Below are 20,973 nucleotides of genomic sequence, written 5' to 3' on the forward strand. Positions count from 1 at the left end.
TACCCATGGGTTACTATAGCACTCCATTTAGTGGTGATTTCATAGTTTTCTGAAATATACAGGAGGTAGATTTTTGGGGGAGGGAGGGAGGACTTAAAAAGTCTTGGAGAAGAAATATTTTAGTATATTAAACAATAAGTTAAATAAATTATACAGTTTTCAATTTTTAGCAGATTTTATTGGCTCTAAAGAAAAGTTAAATTCAGAGTAGCATAATGGAAAAAAGGAGTTGAAAACATGAATGAAGTTTTTAATTAAGTAAATATTCTTCATTTGGGGGTTAGAAATGTACTGAGTATGTTTTTAGTACCTAGTGTAGGAAGATTTAAGTATCCAGTCCTTGAGGCACTGAATTTGGATTTTTCCCCAGTTGTTATACTCAAGTCTGCTTTCTAGACATCTCATTTCAAAACAAATGCTGACTTTGTTCTTTCTTTAGACCATTCTTAGTATATTTGAATTCTGAGGTACCTGTTCTACCTCTTAATGAAAGCTGAGTAGTGAAATAAAGCAGTTGTGATGTAGCCCTAAGTTTTTAGGGTAACCTGAGATTTCAGTTAAAATTGAATTATACATTATTTTAATTTCATTCAGTTGTGCTCAAATAACTATAATGTGTTCAATACAACTTTAAAAAATCCTGTGTTTTAGTTTAATTCTATTCCCCTTGGTCTATTTGCACTAATTTCAAAGGAAGTAATATCAGTTCTTTTAGTTTGAAAGTCTTGCAAGTATAGAAAAAAGCAGATTATAATTGATGACTCTCTTGATAATTAGCTTTACTCTTAGGTATTTGGGGAGCTTTACTCTTAGGTATTATATGGACTATAATAAAAGTGTATGAAGAGCCAAAGTGGTGACATTTATGGAGTAAAAAAAAAATCCATAGTACTTACCCAGTGCTTTAATGTTTTCTTTTAAATATAAATTTAAAGTACCCATTCTTTTTCCCCAGTACTCATGAACCCTGTATGTCTAAATATGAAATACATTTTTTGTGAAAAATCATAAAGAATGCTCATTTCTTCCAATTTTATTTTTTTTATATGGAAAATCTAAAAACTGATACTTTAAGAAGGAGAGTTTTTTAAAGTGTTTTGTGTTTTGCATCGATAATACATACATAAGTTTTATACTTTGGGGGTTTTAAGAACTCTTTTTCTTCCCTAAGTAACAAAGATATTTTTCTGCATTGATTCTGTTAGCTTTACGGTTTTACCTTTCACATTATGTCCTTAATCTACCTGCGGTCTACCTCTGTGTATAGTGTCGAGTGGGAACCCATTTTTATTGTTTCCCCGCGTATGGCGCCAGTTTTCCCTGCTAACGGTTTGTCCTTTCCCCGCTGATTTATGGGCATTCTTAACTGTGCAGTAAGTAGGCCTCGTGCAGCCCCGATCTGTCTCAGCATTCTCTGTTCTGCGTGCCAGCACCACACTAGTTTTGTTGTCACAAAACGAGTGCCCCTTTTTTGTCTTTTTAGCTTTTTTTTAGCGCCGTTTTAGCTTTTGTGAACTATTGTTCTCTCATATGCATTTGGAACAAGTTTGAGTTCCCAAATAATAATAACGTAATATAATAATAAAACCAATGATGAAATTACATTGAATTTATACATTTATACAAAAAGAACTGAAGTCTTTTTCCATTGTGGTGTAATTGACACATAACGTTTTATTAGTTTCAGGTGTACAACATAATGACTTGACATTTGTATAGTCACAATAAGTGATCACCACAATAAGTCTAGTTAACATCCTTAACCATATATAGTTACAAATTTTTTTTTCTTATGATGAGGACTTTTAAGATTTACTCTTGGGGCTTCCCTGGTGGCGCAGTGGTTGGGAGTCCGCCTGCCAATGCAGGGGACGCGGGTTCGCACCCGGGTCCGGGAAGATCCCACATGCTACGGAGCGGCTGGGCCCGTGAGCCATGGCCGCTGAGCCTGTGTGTCCGGAGCCTGTGCTCCGCAACAGGAGAGGCCACAACAGTGAGAGGCCTGTGTACCGCAAAAAAAAAAAAAAAAAAATTTACTCTTAGCACCTTTCAAATATGCAACACAGTATTGTTTACTGTGGTCGCCCTGCTATACATTATTACATCCCTGGGACTTATTTATTTTATATCTGGAAGTTTGTACCTTTTGACACCCCTTTCACCCTTTTTGCTCACCCCTCATTCCCAACCTTTGGCAACCACCAATCTGTTCTCTGTGTCTATGAGTTTGGGATTTTTTTGTTCGTTTGTTTGTTTATATTCCACATATAAGTGATATCATACAGTATTTGTCTTTCTCTGACAGATTTCATTTAACATAATGCTGCTCTCAGGGTCCATCTATGTTGTCACAAACGGCAGAATTTCCTTCTTTTTTATAGCCGATTAAAATTGCATTGTATAATATATACACCACATCTTTATCCATTCATCTGTCGATAGACACACAGATTGTTTCCACGTTTTGGCTATTGTAAATATTGCTGCAGTGAACGTGGAGGTGTAGATATCTTTTTGAATTAGTGTTTTTATTTTCTTCAGATAAATACCCAGAAGTGAGATTGCCGGATCATATGGTAGTTCTATTTTTAATTTTGAGGACCCTCCATAGTGTTTTCCATAGTGGCTGCACCGATTTACATTCCCACCAACAGAGCACAGAATGTCTTCACTTATCCAGATCTTAACTTCTTTTAACAGTTTAAAATTTTCTCCATGGGGGTCTCTCATACTTTTTGTTCAGTTAGTTTTTAAATGTTTAACCCATTAGGGTTTTGCTTTTTTGGGTTTTTTGTTTGTTTGTTTTGCTATTATGAGTGGTAGCTTTCTGTTACATTTTCTGGTTGTTCCTGGTATAGAGAAATATTGATCTTTTTAAGTTTACCTTTTATCTATGAACCTTTCTAAACTCTAATTACTTCTAATAATATACTGAATCTTGGTGAATCTCCCTGTGATACTACATGAATGTTTGTATCAAATACAAGTAAGATGTTTCTTTTTTCCTTTCCAATCTTTATTCCTCTTGTTCTTTCTCCTTGCCTTTTCTTTTCCTTTTCTTTTCTCTTCACCTTCTCCATCTTAAAAATAATGGTGGCCAGGGGTTCTAGTTTTTTGTTAAACATAGCGGGGTCCATGAGTGTTCTTGTCTTACTCTGTCCACCTTCCACCCTGTCATCTCCTTGAAAGGTCACAGCAGTTTCTCTGTGAGTCTCTGCCCTCATCTTGATTGATCCCTCCACAGCATTTAGCACTACCGACCTCTGCTTCCTTCACTTCCTGGATGCTTGTACCCCTTCTTCCAGTCGCCTCTGCCCAGCTTGTAGGTGCTGGTGGTGGTACTCGGGCTGCATCCCGCGCCCTCTTCCACCTGGCTTGATTGCCCTCCCTGGATGACCTCATCCCTGCCCATGGCACACATCTCCGACGCCTGAAGTCCAAAACCCCACATCCGTTTTTCCCACCCCAGTTCTCCTTTTGTTACCCTATTTCAGTAACTCTCCATCCTGTTGCTTCATGCAGAAACCTGGGTGTCACCCATCACTCTCCCACCCCTTCTCCATCCATTCTTCTTCCTGTAGCACACGTCTCTTCAGTCCTCTCCACCCCTACCATCATAGTCCTCGTTCTGGCTGCCATGCCCTCTGACCTGTGTTACCGTGATCCCTAGTCCCTGCCAGGTGGCTGCCTGGAAGCTGGTAGCTGTAGAACAGCATCCTGATTTTCCTAATCATGCCAGAGACAGCAGCTCCCTTTTTGGCCTGGTTTTTTGGGAGTTGCTCCTGAAAGTTTAGCTAGGCTCCCTTTGTTGATGCCTCCCAATGATTCTGGGAGCTACTAGTATTTCTTAAAAACAAAGTCTCTGCCTCCAGCATTTCCCTTTCCCCACTGTGCGCTCACTTCTACACTTAGGGGTGGGGCTTCTAAAGTTCATATGCATGTAATCACGTCAGCTTCCTGCTCAAAATCCTTCAGTGAATGCCTGTTACTTGTTAGACAAAGTCAGAATCCCTAACAAAGACCATACCTCTGTTTAATCCGTGACTAGGTTACTAGGCTTCTCCCTCAACTTCTCCCTCTTTTGTGCAGAATTTCTTTCATTTCCTGTGATATGCCATGGCCCCTCTCCGCTCTAGGGGCCTCATGCAGAGCCTTGTGCCCTGACAGGAACACCTCCACGATCATGTGCATTATCCAGGTTTCATGTGGGATAGCACTTCCTTAGGAAACCTTCCTCTACCTTCCAAATCTGTCTGGTGTGACCCCTGCACCTTCTTAGGGCATGTATCCCACCATATTGTGACTCTCTGTGTCCTGCCCACATGGTGACTTCTGTTTGGACAGGTATCTTTAGTCCCTAGCACAGTCCCTGGCGTATGATAAATGTTCAATAACCATTTAGTGAATGACAGTGAAATACACTCCCTCTGTGAAAATGTTACTATTCCTGTGTGCTGATTAACTGAGTTTATCTGGTCCAGGGGATTTATTAAAACCGTACCAATAGCAGTAGTCAGCCAAGCAACCAACCCCCCTTCTTCCTTTCCTTCCTTTACCCTTTTTTACCACTATTAGTTATTGAGCACTTAAGAGCCAATTTAAAGAAATGTGTTTTTTTTGTTTTTTTTATTTATTTGATTTTTGCTGCATTGGGTCTTCTTTGCTGTGCGCAGGCTTTCTTTAGTTGCGGCGAGCGGGGGCTACTCTTTGTTGCAGTGCGCGGGCTTCTCATTGCGGTGGCTTCTCTTGTTGTGGAGCATGGGCTCTAGGCGCACGAGCTTCAGTAGTTGCAGCATGTGGGCTCAGCAGTTGTAGTATGCAGGCCCTAGAGCATGCGGGCTTCAGTAGTTGTGGCCCGTGGGCTCTAGAGCGCAGGCTCAGTAGTTGTGGTGCACGGGCTTAGCTGCTCCGCGGCATGTGGGATCTTCCTGGACAAGGGCTTGAACCCGTGTCCCCTGCATTGGCAGGTGGATTCTTAACCACTGTGTCACCAGGGAAGTCCGTAAAGAAATGTTGAGATTAAAATCAATTTGAACTTTCTCAAATTTTAAATAAAGTTGACTAGTGGTCTTGGAACCAAGCCCTTAGGTGTGGCTGGGATGGAAAAGAATCCTTCATGGACTCTCCATTGGTCCCCAGACTTTTTTACTTAGCCAGGATGTCTTCAGTTTATGTGCCCTGGAGAATTACTGTAAACATGGATCCTCCCTCATGTTTCGCCTCCTAAGCCTCTGAATGTGAAGTCCCTGCCTTACTAGAGGTACTTCATTGAATAAGGCAAGAATGTGGTGGAATGCCCTTTCACTGACATAAGAATGGTTTGGATCCTAATCATACAGGGAATGGGCTTTGTAAACCCATTGATCAAGATACAAGATCAGTGACATGTCACTTCTTTTTGTGCAGTAGAGATGCAGATCATTTTTTCCCCTGGGCTGTGGTCTGTTTTACTGTTGAACATGTGCCACTCTTTGGCCTAACTTCGTAATTGTTAAATTTCCAATAGTGATCCAGCTCTTCATGTGCTGAACCTTCATTAAGTGATCCAAATGAAACTGGATATATTTTTAAAATTTTATGAATAGTAACTGTGATTTATTTGTGAATTTTTTTAAATCACAAAATTCTTTCAGAGGATTTTAATTGAGCAAAATAGTGCATTAGATTGAGCCACATGAAATTATTGTTTTTGTGGCCCCCAAATGTTAAATATCAGCAAATTCATGTGGTTCCGTAATGTTTAGGGAGGAATATGCTATATAATACTTACTGCTTTGGGCACAGTGAATTTTAAAAATTTCAGTATGTATGCCCTTCAAGTGAAATTAGCAAATTCTATCTCATCTTATAAACAGCTGGATTTTATGTCATTGTAGAAAATAAAAATGTGTCAAGTAAACTAAGGTGGCTGGGTATTTCTTGGTGAATTTCGAAGTGTCTGAAATACACTTCTGTGTGTTTCACAGCATTTTTCTGGGCTGTCAAGTTGTTTTTAAATCTGTGTTTTTTCTCCTATGAGTTATGAAAAATATATAAGCTTTATGCCTACTTTGGTTACTTAGAAACCTTGGACAGAACAATAATTTAAAAGTAGCCCCATAAGAAACAGCCATGTAACTTTTAATGCTAATGAGATGTATTTTTTGCCAGAGCCCAACTCGATTTTTATGTAAAAATAAGAAACAAGAACATTGAGATGATTTATTACAGGAAGGGTTTTTATAGGGTTTGGTTTCAGTGAGCTCGTCTGTGACAAAGCAAATTGATGGCAGTGATAGCTAGTGAGGTCACTGTGATGTCAGTACTCCTACTTACCCTGCACATGCTTGCTGGTTTGGAACACTTTATGTGGTCCTGTGATAGGGGAAGCAAGACAGTTCTGTATGCAGAAGCCCATCATGGCTGTAACTGGAGACGAAACAGGTAAGAATTTTAAAGAGGGATTGAAATTCTGCAAGATTGTTTTTGAAGTTTAGAAAAATTATTTAGGAACCTCTGAGTGTTTCAAAAAGTACTAACTTTCTAGTAGCTGAGGAGTAAGACGTTCCTTCTAATCTGTAACCGAATATACTCGGCACTCTGTGAAGGCATCTGAGTGTAACCGCTTCTTTGCTCAGTACTGTACTGCTTCCCCTTTCTCTCTCTCCCTCTCTCTCCCTCTCTCTCTCTCTCTCTCTCTCTCTCTCTCTCTCTCTCTCTCTCTCCCTCCCCCTCTCCCCCCCCCCCCGTCTCCATTTGCTCTACTAAAATAAGCTGTTGATTCATCTGCAACCTGTTGCAGATCCAGTGCAGCTGCAAGTCAAACACACATTCTGTTCAAGTTGTAAAAAAAAAAAAAAAAAGTAAGCTTCCGATTTTCTTGCTGTGTTCAAATGTAGCTGCAAGACAGAATAGGAAACACAGCGCGTCAGGGGTGTTTGTGAGCCAGCCGTTCCTTCCGTCCTGTTTAAAATGGTCTGCTTCTCAGCTAACCGGGTTCAAAGGGCCGACGTCATTACATTTCCTGGAATCGGTGCGGCGGGCAGTGGAAAGTTAAACTGCAGGCAGGCAGCACGCTGACGTCAGCCCGAGTCACGCTGTGATTGACTCAGTTCTTTCCGCCCGGCCGCACGCAGGTGGGGGCTGCCACCCTCTCCGCCGGCGCCCGTAGACCCCTAGCAGGTCGCGTGAGCCTCGCCTTAACGTTCCGCTCGAGGTAAGTGTGTGCCTGGCGGGACCGAGCGGCCTGCGCAGGCGCCTGGCGGGGCCGGAGTGCCCGCTAGCGCCGGGTCCGGGGAGTGCGCATCTTTCAGTGCCGACCCGCACCCACCCGCCCCACCTGCAGTTCTTCCCGGGGGTGGTGCCCGCAGTTACAGGTAATGCTGGTGACTTAGTTACCGGCAGTTGAGTGCCAGCCTGGTGCTAAGCTTGCAGTTGAATTCCTGAAGAGTGGGTGACTGTAAACAGCTTCACCACACCGTAGCTCTTCACTTAGTGGGTCTCGGCTCTCTTCCGGATGGGAACATTCCATTGTCTTGAGCAAGTAAAGCCTGTGTTAAATTGTTTTTCTCAAAGAAGTTTTCGTGAGGTTTTAGAGGGGCTATAGAATGCAGAAGCCCTCAGATAACAGATTTATTGTAAGATATAGATGGACTTAAAATAATCTCAGATACTGCATGTCATATGATTCTTAGAACCAAAAGGCATTTTTGTGCATACATGTATTTTCTAAAAATTATTAGTTGGTTTATATCTTTCTTTTTTATTTTTTTAAACATCTTTATTGGAGTATAATTGCTGTAAAATGGTGTGTTAGTTTCTGCTTTATAGCAAAGTGAATCAGTTATACATATACGTATGTCCCCATATCTCTTCCCTCTTGTGTCTCCCTCCCTCCCACCCTTATATCTTTCTTTACTAAGCCTTTAATTCCAATTTTCATGTCCAAACATGAGAGAGAATTATAACAAAAAAAAATGATCTGAGAATACCCAAAATATATTTAAACATTAAATTTTAAAGTAAAAATTTACATAAATGTTTAACCATTGCTTGAAAATAAATGAACATTTTTATGCGTTTGTGTTTACAGAGTGAACATACCACTCCTTGAAAATATTTTTTTTTCACAGTTTTACCCATAATGCTTATACATGATTTACCCGTTCTACTTTAAATTTTTCAGAATGCTGAAATTTTTTAAATGTCACTTTTTTCGCAAGACCTCATTGTGCCTTTGGAAATCATTATTTTTGGAAATCTTGTCAGTTCTCACAGAATCAATTCTATTTAAAATGCTATTTGAAAATGAAAAGCATATTTTATTTGCTTTTTCGAGGAGCCCAAAGAGCACAGGATTTAAGGGGCCTTTTCAAGGTGTAGTAGAGCAGCTTTGGGGCCCACCTTTGGAGTCCCAGTTCCACCCCCTCCCCGTGTGGATTGCAACCAAGTGGATTGAGCTAGATATTTGACTTGCAAACTTTTTGACTATGACCCACATTTTACAGCATGATGCCATAGACCTGTGTGTGTGTGTGTGTGTGTATTTATATAAAACAAGTACATTTATATAAAACAAGTTTCAAAAATAGTGCTTATCCTTACTCTATGTGATGTACTCATACTTGTCTATTCCATTCTTTTTTTAATGCTATTCTTGACCCATGAAATTAATTACTGAATTACTCATGGTCTACAACTTATAGTTTGAAAAGCTGATCTGGACCAAAATCAGGCTCCAAAATAATGACTGGCCTGGTAAAGGTTTTAGGAGCTTTTGCTTATAGGATCATAGAATCGAATGTGAAAGTGAATATCTTTGGTTTATAGAATTATATTATTGATTCTGTTGGGTATAGTTTAAAGTTTTATTAGAAATAGTTCTTGGCTTTGTTCATAAGCTGATTATGTTTAGGAGCCTAATTCCATACCCTTTAGTCTCCAAGTCTAAAAAACTCTGATGAATTGTATTCAGCCTGGATTTCTGAATTGTTAAAAAACAAATATTACAACTTATTCAAATTTGGAAAACAGTATCTTAGTGAATAAGGATGCATTTTACCTTTGTGAAAAGAGGCTGCTGGAAAAGGTTTTTATTTGGAAATTCTCACGTAAAGGAATGTTTTGGATCAAGTTATAACAGCTTCTTGAAGTTGGTAGCGAAGCAAGTTATAATCATGTTGGAAATGAAAACAAGAAGTCACTCATCTACCTTAAGTTTCCATAAAACTCCGAACCTGTGTGGAAGGTATACTGAAATTGCCACTGTGTTATTTCCTCACTGTTTCTGAAAAATTTTTAATGAAGTATAGTTTAGGATAATTGTTTCACTTTGTCCAGTTTTATATGCCTATATGAATACGTTGCCTAATAAAATAATTATGATGATGCTTTGCATTTACATAAACTTTAAAATTAAAAAAATCACTTATGGGGTGAGTGCTATCAAAGAAGCTGTCAGATCACGAGAGACCCACAGGAAGCAGTAATATGGGTTAAAGGATCAGGGCAAGCCTCAATGAAGAAACCATGTTTAAATACCGGAGAGGAGAAGCACTTTGCATGCATTCTCACTGAGGCACTTAGCGCAGATATTGTTACACTCACTTGCACGTAACTGAACAGGGATCGGATCGGAGTGGGTAAAGGCTCTCCTAGCTCACAAAGCTAGCAAGTGGTGAACCCGTTTGGGTTTTCAGACTCCTTGTCTGATTCTGTTCACACCATATTACACTGCTGCTCAAAATCCACCTGACATTGGTAAATTAATGCTATGGTTAGATGAGTTATAATAGCATACTATACACTGCTTATAAAACATGCAAAATGAAGTTAGCATCATGTTAAGTAGTCAAAATGGATTTTTTCTAGAATATTTATTATTACTCTCATAGGACAATAGAGCATATATTTGCTATTATAGAGAACTTTAAATTTCAATATTCATAATTTCATCTTTTTACATAGACTTTTTTTTGTCACTTTAAGAGTTTCACTTAATAAACAACTCAGGAAGGTCCCTTATATGTGTAACTTAAAATAAAAAATAGTACTGGCTTAATTCCACATGGTCTGTCTGTTATAGTAATTGTAGCAAATTTGAAAATGATCAGTACTTAGTTACATTTATATAGGATTTCATTTTCCGGGAAAAAGTGGAGCAATGGAGGAGGGAAAGTTTTTGACAGTGTGAGACACCAGGCGAGGACAAGCCTGATTTGGCCATTTTGAGTACTGGTGTGGTGGTGGGGAGGAGAGGATCAAAAGGAAAAGTGAAGATGTCCTTGGTTCGCTGGAGCCAGGGAAAGAAGCCCCTGCTAACAAGTATGGCTCCTAAGTCACCTCCATTGCGTGTTACTTCAGTGTGTTTGGGATTAGTGACGCAGAGCAAAATGACATATGAAGGGAGGAGCTGCACATAGAAAAATGTTTCTATTCAGCTGATGTGCTCAGAGATCTCAATAAACCAATAAGCAAGTAATATCACCATCATTTGGGGTGTTGATAAACTGTTTCACTTTGGAAGCTATCAAGATAGGCATTTGGCTGAGTTTCTTGTTTCTTTCTTGGTTAGAAAGAAACAAACACCTTTTACTTGTGAGGTTTTCAGTTTTCTTATTACCAGTCTGATGAGATTGTATCGTGTTTCTTTGTGATCCTCCATCTTCGAGGTTCTCTTTTAAATGATTATGCACATTAAAAAGGACATTTTATATTATCTTTTAATGATTTATTCTCTAAAGGGATATAATAAAATATAGTAGAAATTTTAAAAGTTTTTTAAGGGGCATATTTTTTAGACAAAATAAGGAATAAGAGCCATACGTTTCAGTCATTCTATTACCTAGGTTTGTTAGAAGGGAAACTCCAGGGGAAAATATGGTTGTTATATGTCTTTTAATTATACAGTATAAGCATAATTTGGAACATTGTCTTTCAGAACTTAAGGAAGGGAAGAGGAAGGGAACTAACATTTGATGAAAGCCTACCATGTGCCAGGCACTGTGCTAGACACTTTGACATACATTATAGGGTTTATTGTGAGTATTAAATGAGATCATGTATCCCCATTTTACAGATGAGGAAACTGAACTTGCCCCAAGTCACATGGCTGGTAAGTGGCACAGCTGGACTAGAACCCAGACTCCAAATCCCATGCTTTTTCTGCTGTACCGTGTTTAAAGCTTGCAAAGAGAGGTATGAAGTTACTGACCAGAGTTGAGAGTCCTAGGAATTTTCTTTCCCATGAAATATTGACACTAAACCTAAACTTTTTTTTCATGTCAGGAGTTATGGTTGGAATCACACTGTAATTACAACTCCTCTGTTTCTAAAATGCCAGGATAGATAAGTAATATTTAAGGGAGGACTTAAGAAATAATGCCTTTTATCAAGAAAGGTCAGTTTGAATAAATACATGGCATCTTATCAGGCTTTCCATGGCTTAGTGTTAAAGACTTAGCTATAATAACAATAGCTAATTATAGTCTTATAATAATAAGATTGCTTATTTTAAACATTCTGAATGGCAGTGGGCTTTTGCAAAACCTTGAGAAGTTCAAAATTTACTTTGTGGTGCACATGTAAACTCACAAAGCACCCATTGTATGCCGAGGACTGTGCTAGAGTCTAGGGTAAAAAAGATATCCCTGACTTGCCTTTAAAGTTTGCTGCCTTAGAATAAAATTAATGTATAAATATCTTTTTCTTATTCTTCTTCAGTCATGAGCTTGAAGCCCCCACTGATGGCCCATTTATTTTCAGAAATAATTTATACAGTGAAATTCTAGCATAAAAAATAATTTGGACACTTTCAGTAGTTAAGATGGAACAGGAATTGGCCTTTATAAGAGTACAGAGATCAGAATGTGTCATCGAAGAGTGTAGTATGGTTCTCTGAACTGTGATCCTCAATAGCTAACCTGCTTTAAATCACCACTGCATCCATAACGCTGGAAACTAAAGCTAAGATAAAAACTTTTTGATAACTTGTTTCAAAAACAAAACTTTTTGACATTTGGATTTCCTCAAAACAAGAGATTCTCTTTGCCCATATCTTATTAACATGCTTGCTAATGTGATCATATTTGAATATATGGAATTCATCCACTGATTCTTATTCAGTGACCATTAGAATAGTACTGTCATATAGATTCGTTGGGATATTACAGAAATTTATACAAATTCCTACTAATTTATACTAATTCCTGTTTCTGGCTTGAACTAATGAGCTGCAAACTGATTTTTGTTGAAGGAGATAAAATGAATATACACAATGTCTGAAAAATTGTAATAAAACCCAGTTTGTTAGCTAACATCCAGAACTAATACATCCAAGTATTTCATTCCCTTCCAAGTTATCATTTTCAAGCGATATGTTTTCCTGAGCTATTGCTCAAAACGTTTTAAGAATACTTCTTTTGAAAGTGCCATTGTTCTTCATGGTGCCAAGTTTGGTCCTTGGAGGGTAGTTTCAGCTTTTGGAAATAGGCACAAATTTAGAACCATTTCTGGTTTTAAGACCAGTGAATGAACTTTACTTTTCACCTGCAAAGTATTCCTGCCCACCCCGACTTTTTCCTTTTTCGAAAAAATGGTTACTCAAGCATTCTGTTTTAACTTACAGTACAAAAAGTACACACAAAACTCGAACAAGCACAGCAAACCCCTCTGTACCTTTCTATTCATTGTATTGCACTCTTTGTCAGCAGTGTTTGGCAAGAGCAACCCTAGACCGAGGTCTGCATCCCTGCTGCCTGCAAATGTCAGCATAACGACACATGGACTTCTTCTTCGTCGCTGGCCATTGTTCCAATTTTAGAAAGCCTCTGTCGCCTCCAGCGGGTTCCATTGTTTAACCTTTATTATCCCATAGCAACCTTCCCTTGATGTGGATAAAGAGAAAAGTAGAGAACCATGTTGTTCTGTGCACCGCTCTAGCTCCTCTGGCAATGTGATTAAAATATTAAAAAAAAAATCTTTAGTAAGTTTACAACTGATTTTTAAAGTTGTCTTCTTCAATATTTCAAAAATGTCTATGACACCTAATGAGACATATGTGTGTACAGTATTTTAAATAGTCATGAAAACAAATTTAGGATTTTTCCCAAGTTTATTAATAGAGATTCTGCTGGTGATCATTATATCTATCACAGTTACTGTTTATTCACCATTGTTTATTAAATTATATATAGAAGGAAGAACCTTATAAATGATATTTTTGTAAACCTTATGAAGAATTGAGTGATCTTCACCCAAAGCCCCCTTTTTTTTTTTTTTTTTTTTTTGCAGTACGCGGGCCTTTCACTGTTGTGGCCTCTCCCGTTGCGGAGCACAGGCTCCGGACGCACAGGCTCAGCGGCCATGGCTCACGGGCCCAGCTGCTCCGCGGCATGTGGGATCTTCCCGGACCGGGGCACGAACCCGTGTCCCCTGCATCAGCAGGAGGATTCTCAACCACTGTGCCACCAGGGAAGCCCCCAAAGCCATATTTTTATTCTCTCACCTAACTCTTGAGCCCTAGAGGGAAGAAACCTGGCATTTACCCAAAAGAAGCACATAGATCAGTTTTCGATTAACATTTTAAACTGCTTGGCTATTTTCAGTGATAATATTCTACTTAAGTGAAAAAAGTCTCTGTCTCCCTTTGGGTAAAATTTTGTTTCTTACTCAATAGGTATAATACATTTTGATGACATACAGCAGTGATGCATTTCGTATTTTGATTGGGATTTAGATCAGACCAACTTTATAGGATTTTATAGGATTTTTTAACCTTTTTCTTGCATTTAGCTTTGAGAGAGCATGTATTTTGTAATATCTCATCAAAACATCAAATTAATTCTGGACCATACGTTCTCAAAGTTGACACATTGGTGGTAGAAACATGTTTAATACTTAAATCCATCTGTCCTTCCTAGGAACCTGTGTTTATTGCAGTAGATAGACAAATTTTGAAATTAAATTATTACACTTTGAGGACTTACTTTTAGTATTCAATCTGAATACTAAATAAATATTTAAATCTGTCATTTAACTGTGATTATACTATAATTAGAAAATGTGTTTTAAAAAATGAATACTTAGAAATGTATTATTATCCCAAGAAATCTAAGAAAGACAAAAATTATCCTTCCCTAGAGAAACCAGTTTTAAGTAGAGCTTTCCTGTTTCTTATTTTGTCCTTGTTTTTAAGCTGAAAATACAGTAAGCTAGTATTTTCCTTCCAGTACCAGTAACAGTAACAGTCATCACCTGTTAATAAGACTTGCACTTAAAGACATTCAGGAACTGTTTCAGGCATGCTGCAGGGTTTAGGAAAATCTCTTAGCTGGGGTATTCAGAGGATGGAGATGTTCTTCTTAATTAAAATGTTTGCAGTGGTGTGCTAGGGCCAGCTCCCACTCATTTGCTGGAGCCAATTATTAAGTTTTCAGGATTTTTATGAACTGGTTGCAAAAACAGACATTATTAAAAACTAAAGACATAAATACATATATATTTAACAAATTACATTAAAAACAACATTAATAAATACTTAAAACTCATCATTTCTAATAATTGTATCTATGCTTTTGAGGTTATTTACATCTATTTTGTCTGTATGGTGTGCTACTTATTGTTGTATGTCTTTCCAACTCTACATTTAGTGAAGTCATATCGGTAGCTTGAAATTGGCCATGGTGAAAGCATTTACATCATGGGAATGAGAAACACTACCGACCAGGGCTTTTTTTTCCCCCTTAGAGAGCTGGTGGTTAAATATTTATCAGCACACCACTGATTTTAGGCTAAATGAACTATCAGTTGAAAAGCCTGTCTACTTTAGCCTTTGATAAAAACCTTTCAATTAAATGTATAGAGCATGCTGAGTATCATTGTTCCAAATGCTGAAGGGATCTTTGATACCTAAAATTTCCTTAATGCTCAGAATAATGATCTTAAACATTAGCAAGCTCACCTCTTTTAAAACATGTAAAAAGAAGTATGTTATTTCCAGGTCAATTTTACGTAAAATATCAAGTCATAAGTTGTTTATATAACATGTGATATTTTGTTTCATTGCAGCCACCACTGGTGACATGCCGACTTACCAGATCCGAGCTCCAACTACTGCTTTGCCACAGGGAGTAGTGATGGCTGCCTCGCCGGGAAGCCTGCACAGTCCCCAGCAACTAGCAGAGGAAGCAACACGCAAACGAGAGCTGAGGCTAATGAAAAATAGGTAAGATGTTTCACTAGAAACTGCAACTACTTAGGGGACATATCATTTATTACTGTGGGGCTTTTAAAAAGTTAACTTTTCCTCAGCCATTTCTCCCAAGTTACATGTTGTGTGGCATTTTATGTGGGCTTGTGCTCTGCATGTGCTGATAAGTAAGTCTTCTAGTCAGAGTTCCAGGAATGAAACTGTTTCATCAGCAGGCCGTACATCCTCATGTGTTTTAGGGTAATGTCTAAAAGGTACATTCATTTTTTTTTTTTTTTTTTTTTGCGGTACGCGGGCCCCTCACTGTTGTGGTGTCTCCCGCTGCGGAGCACAGGCTCCGGACGCTCAGGCTCCAGACGCGCAGGCTCAGCAGCCATGGCTCACGGGCCCAGCTGCTCCACGGCATGCGGGATCCTCCCGGACCGGGGCACGAACCCGTGTCCCCTGCATCGGCATGAGGACTCTCAACCACTGCGCCACCAGGGAAGCCCGATAATTCATTTTTTAAATGATAATGGAAGGACTTTATTACAAATAAAGATTCATTTTGTACTTGGTATTTACTTTGTGAAGTAGATGATACATATAATTTTTAGCTTCTTTGTGAGCAAAATAAATCTGAGTGTGAGTTCAGAATTTTCTAAGTCTTTTACATGTAGTTTTCTTTTATCTATTTTGTAACTTTGTTTTTTCTCTATTATACCCAAGTACAATCTATTCTGAAAAATTCTAGCTGGGGACAAGTACAAAGCAAGAGGAAGAATTAAAATTACCCACAGCCCCACCGCATAGAGATGCTTCCTATCGTACATACGCTTCCGGTTCCCTCTCTCATTTTCTCACGTGTTCTTGCACATTTCATTGGCTAGAAATAAACAAGAGAGTCCCTAGGTGCACGGGATTCTGAGAAGGGTCTATTTTAGCTTCCAAATTTCAGTTTCAGAGCAGGACAAGAGAAAAGCAGGTGATAAATGGTTCTTCGGTTGCTCAGTGTCTGCTGAGCAAGTTTTCAGTGCTTGTTTCTACCGTTTTTTTGTGGGTTTTTTTGTGATACGCGGGCCTCTCACTGTTGTGGCCTCTCCCGTCGCGGAGCACAGGCTCCGGACGCACAGGCTCAGCAGCCGTGGCTTACTGGCCCAGCCGCTCCGCGGCATGTGGGATCTTCCCGGACCGGGGCACGAACCCACGTCCCCTGCATCAGCAGGCGGACTCTCAACCACTGTGCCACCAGGGAAGCCCTCTACCATTTTTTTTTTTTTAACTCACACATAGCTTTCACATGAGAGTAGGTCTGGTTATTCTCCCTTACTTTACAGATGAGGAACTGAGGTTCAGAGAGGTCAGGTAACAAGCTGATTAAGATCACACAGCCCAAACTGGACAGAACCTGGAACTGCAGTCAGGCCGTCTTTCCCCAGAGCCCACACTGCACTAACACCAGGTCACCTCAAAGAGACCCCAGTGTCAGCTGCAGATTTAGCTTTATGGAGAGTATGTAGGATATACTTACTAATGTCAAAGACCTCTTATACATTCTCCTAGCTAAATTCTTTGGCTGGCATTCATAATAGATACTTAATTGTATGTCTGCCACCAGCTACAGTTGTTATTTCTTTAATAACCTTGTCAGCTTTTCCTCTTTGCCATGTACTTCCTCTCCATGCTAAGGGTATATCCAGACAAATGCAAGGCCTGAAAATGGAGCTAACTATTAATAGAAGAAACAGGTGTTTTCCTTAGCCGAGACTACTTAGGAATGTACCACCTACTGGTGTGGCCATCCAGAGCTTTGTGCCTGGAATATTTTGACTCTGGTAACATGCATGCAGGCGCATGAGACACAAAGTATCCATACTCACAAGAAATAGCACAGCTTGGTAAATTAAACTTGAAACATTAGACATCCCACAACACAGCTATTCGACATTTAAAATTTCATTTAGTAGTAACTTGTTTTGTAAAATGGCTATCTTCCTTCCAGACCTAGAATTTAATATAATGATTTAATCACAAAAACCTTGGTGTTCAGAAATGTATTTTAGTTTCTTTGTGGAAGAGTTGAATTGTGTTCCCAAACTGGCAAATGTATAAGTGTGCTTGGATTTATTCTTGGCGTTGCTGTGTGCATCATTTAGAGTAAATTCATCTGTGTTTATCAGGTTGTGTTCACTTTTACACTGTTAACTTTTCTGTTAACCAGTTAAGAAGTCTGAGAACCTTTCAAGTTCACAGGGTGATGGCTTTGTTCTTGGCTGGGGAGTAGGGCTCGATCTTTTCCTGCAGTTCATTGGGATTTCAAGGGCTCTCTTCTGCTGACCCTTGCTTCCCACAGAGAAAACACAGATAACCAGTTGTTAGTGAGCATCAACTATCCTAAAAATAAAACAGAATTGGCCACATGTGTTGCATGTGTCACTCCTAGTCCAGAATTGCAGCAGTGCTAACTGGCATTACAGTAACTGGCGATTAGACGTTCAACACAACTTTTGCTTATACATATTTGAATTACCTGTTTCAATGTAGGCTTTTTGATATGATGGGTACGCCAAAGGCAGTTATTCTCAAAGGAACACTCCAAAATAAAGCTGTTATCAGAGGGTATATTCTCTAGACGAGTTCAATGATGTAGTAGCCACCCCCTCCCACCCTGAAAAGAAGGAGAAAGAAAGAAAATGTTGGCCATGTCCATTGTATTTTGGCAGGGTTATGTGTGAAAGTGACTAACTCAGCTCCTCTGTTTGTTTGTGTGTGTTGCTTTGGCTGCTGGTCTGGCCTTTCTCCGGGCGTGTCTGCAGTGCTTTAAATCCTGGTTAGCAGATGCATCTCTCGCGTCCTTTCCATGACTTCAGTTGTGGTGTTCTCACATTTCTGGATTTAAGTTATCTGAATTATTGAGGGTTGTATTCTGTACCCTCTCTTCTCTCCTTCCTTAGTTTTCAGAAGCAGAGTCCCTTCTATTTTGGTTTATGAAAATGTGCATGATTTGTTTATTGTTATTCTTATCCATGTTGTTTTCTAGCTGACAAACTGTTGGCTTGCAGTCATGATTGATCTTGTTTTACTGAGATTTAGTCTTGAAGAATTAAAATCTCCAGTGCTGACACTGGTTTCTAAGGATTAATTTTTCTAATCATTTTTGATCAAATAAAGTTAACTCATTGTGATGGAATATGTGGCTTTTGGTGGACAAAAATCATTAAGAGAATTGAAAAGATCTGTAAATGTTTTTGTAGAAATTCCACTTGGGGATGTGGTCCTATCGTTTTGGTTACTGAAAATCTTGCTGGTCACTGTGACCATGGGACGTGTGCCCTAAGAAAACACCATTTACAACGGATGCCGGGTGAATTGTTGTGCTCTGCCGTCGTTCCTGCTGTCTTAGGGTAACCTCCCAACGAGGCATGTGCTCGGTTACGACTGTTGTGCGGCTCCGTGTGGACATCCCCAAGGACTGACCGGCAGTTGAGTCTGGGGGGCAGAGACTCACGAGCCGCTCTGGATTGTGCTGAGAGGTTGTTCCTGTTGTCATTTGCCTTGTGTTGGTTCCAGGGAAGCTGCCCGGGAGTGTCGCAGGAAGAAGAAAGAATATGTCAAATGTCTTGAAAACCGTGTGGCTGTGCTTGAAAACCAGAACAAGACTCTCATTGAGGAACTCAAGGCCCTCAAAGATCTTTACTGCCGTAAAGCAGAGTGACTGTCTTTGACTTGGGCCTTGTTTGCCCAGAGCTCTAATCAAGGCAGGAGATGCAGCAGTCTTACTAATTGCCATGTGGACTTGTGGAAGGGATGCTTGTGACCCTTCAGAACCCAGTTTGGCTTAGGGTTTGGAATCGCATTGGGAATGTTGTCCCAGGATTTGGAACACCACGATCACATTTACCAAGCTTACTTCAGCCTCCCTGTCAGTAGCATGCATGTGAAAAAAAATGTTTTGTTTTTGCCCTTTTGCTTCTACTCTCTTATAGGGAAGCTGCTAAAGAATGTCGACGTCGAAAGAAAGAATATGTCAAATGTCTGGAGAGTCGAGTTGCAGTGCTGGAAGTTCAGAACAAGAAGCTCATAGAGGAACTGGAAACCTTGAAAGACATTTACTCTCCTAAAACAGATTAGTAGAAATATTTAACTATGAACTGATTGCAATATGTACAGTTGCTTTTGAAGGCGATACAATATAAAGCCAGCAAGAATTATGGCTTTTTTTCCCCTTTATCATTCATCGTATTTTCTAATCTCTAACATTCCCAAACTGCTTCACTGTACGTAGTTAACTCTTAGCTGTAACTTCAATTTTTTAAAAGAGGCAAACTGTAAAAAAAAAAAAAATTCTTAAAATGCAACATTTGTAAGGCTTGTTCCAGTGCCACATATTTGCAGTTCCCGATCTCTGTGTCATGAACAGTGTCCTATGCAATAAAAATTTTTTGCAGGTCTTTAAAAATCATTTTAGGAAAGGATGATCAAAGATAATGCATCCAGCAGTACAATAAAAGTAAACCACAAAAAATACCTCAGGAAAGAACTGAAAGAAAGAAAGAATTGAAAGAATCTAATGACATGCCTATGTGAAACTAATAGCCTATAAATGAATTTATGGCATTTGCAGATTTTTATATTGGTTGCTTTGTAAAGAAAATATTATATTGCTGTCCTTGAATGCCATAGTTGAAGAGAGTTTTTAATAGAACCATGTTGGTTACACTTTGTAGTGTTTGGTGCTCATTTAACTATCTGAACATATACTACAGTTTTTACTCTTGTGTAACATAAAAGATCTTGCAGAAGTTTTTAGTGTCGGTTTGCTATTACATGATGAACATTAACGCAAATTTTAATATCTGTCCTAATTTAAAGGTTTAAGTTAGAATTGTATTTGCATACCTTCAAGGGGGTCCACTGCCGATTTCCACAGTGGGTCGTGATCTCTGCAGTGTTCTTTCTGCCATCTCATCAGAAGCTCGGCCCCAGGGCTTTTACACAGAAGAGCAGCTATGAGAGGTTCAGCTGGTATGATGGAGTAGGCCTTTCTGCAGATGGTCTGGAAATCTCCTGCTGGTGGCCCTCTATTTTGAGTTTTGGCTAACAACCATAGGAGTTTTGTTTTTTGTGTTTTATAAATTTATTTATTTATTTTTGGCTGCGTTGGTCTTCGTTGCTGCGCGCGGGCTTTCTCTAGTTGCAGCGAGCGGGGGCTACTCTTCATTGCGATGCACGGGCTTCTCACTGCGGTGGCTTCTCTTGTTGCGGAGCACAGGCTCTAGGCACGCGGGCTTCAGTAGTTGTGGCTCACAGGCTTAGTTGCTCCGCTGCATGTGGGATCTTCCCAGACCAGGGCTCGAACCCGTGTCCCCTGCATTGGCAGGCAGATTCTTAACCACTGCGCCACCAGGGAAGTCCCAACCATAGGAGTTTTAAAGTAAAAACTAAAACAACCCAAAATTTTATTTTCCACTTCAAAACAGCTACTTTTAGGTCAAATATTTTTTAGTCTGCACATTCAGATGAAATTCATTACATGGGGTGATTACTGGTATCCACATTTCATCCTGCTTTTATAATAAAAAACTTCAAGGTATAAGCCCAAAGCCCTAAACACAAGATGCTCTGTCACCTCATTCTCCGGTGGGACATCTGTTGAAGGCCTCCTGTGGGCTAGACTTGCTGCATTTTCTGCTGTGACTCCTGACCTGTTAAGGCTGCCCCTCCCCTAGTTTCAGTAGTGGAGCTGGTCATTGTGTGGAGCTGTGTGTTGCGGGGTAGAGAGCAGGAGGCCGTCGTGCGGAGTCTAA

The 20,973-nt window shown here is 39.5% G+C and overlaps 1 protein-coding gene across 26 annotated transcripts in view; it reads left to right on the plus strand.

Moving 5' to 3' along the window:
• CREM (cAMP responsive element modulator) overlaps nt 1-19,970 on the plus strand; it is a 65,847-nt gene extending 45,877 nt beyond the window's left edge. For 10 of the 26 annotated variants that reach the window (XM_089904010.1, XM_089904016.1, XM_089903969.1 and 7 more), the window contains 3 exons: nt 11,057-11,092; nt 15,046-15,202; nt 18,421-18,852. In XM_089904010.1, the coding sequence (XP_089760136.1) occupies nt 11,057-11,092; nt 15,046-15,202; nt 18,421-18,574 (347 nt within the window). In that variant the 3' untranslated portion in view covers nt 18,575-18,852. Of the gene's footprint in view, nt 1-11; nt 6,424-11,056; nt 11,093-15,045; nt 15,203-18,420; nt 18,984-19,152 lie in introns of those variants that run through there. The other 16 variants (XM_022580384.3, XM_022580393.3, XM_022580389.3 and 13 more) reach the window with 7 other exon arrangements.
• Nucleotides 19,971-20,973: the final 1,003 nt, after the last annotated feature.

Source organism: Delphinapterus leucas, chromosome 2 (assembly GCF_059928025.1).
Source record: "Delphinapterus leucas isolate spDelLeu-1000000601 "Yukka" chromosome 2, BTC_Dleu_Yukka2, whole genome shotgun sequence".
In the NCBI taxonomy this organism is placed as follows: Eukaryota; Metazoa; Chordata; class Mammalia; order Artiodactyla; family Monodontidae; genus Delphinapterus; species Delphinapterus leucas.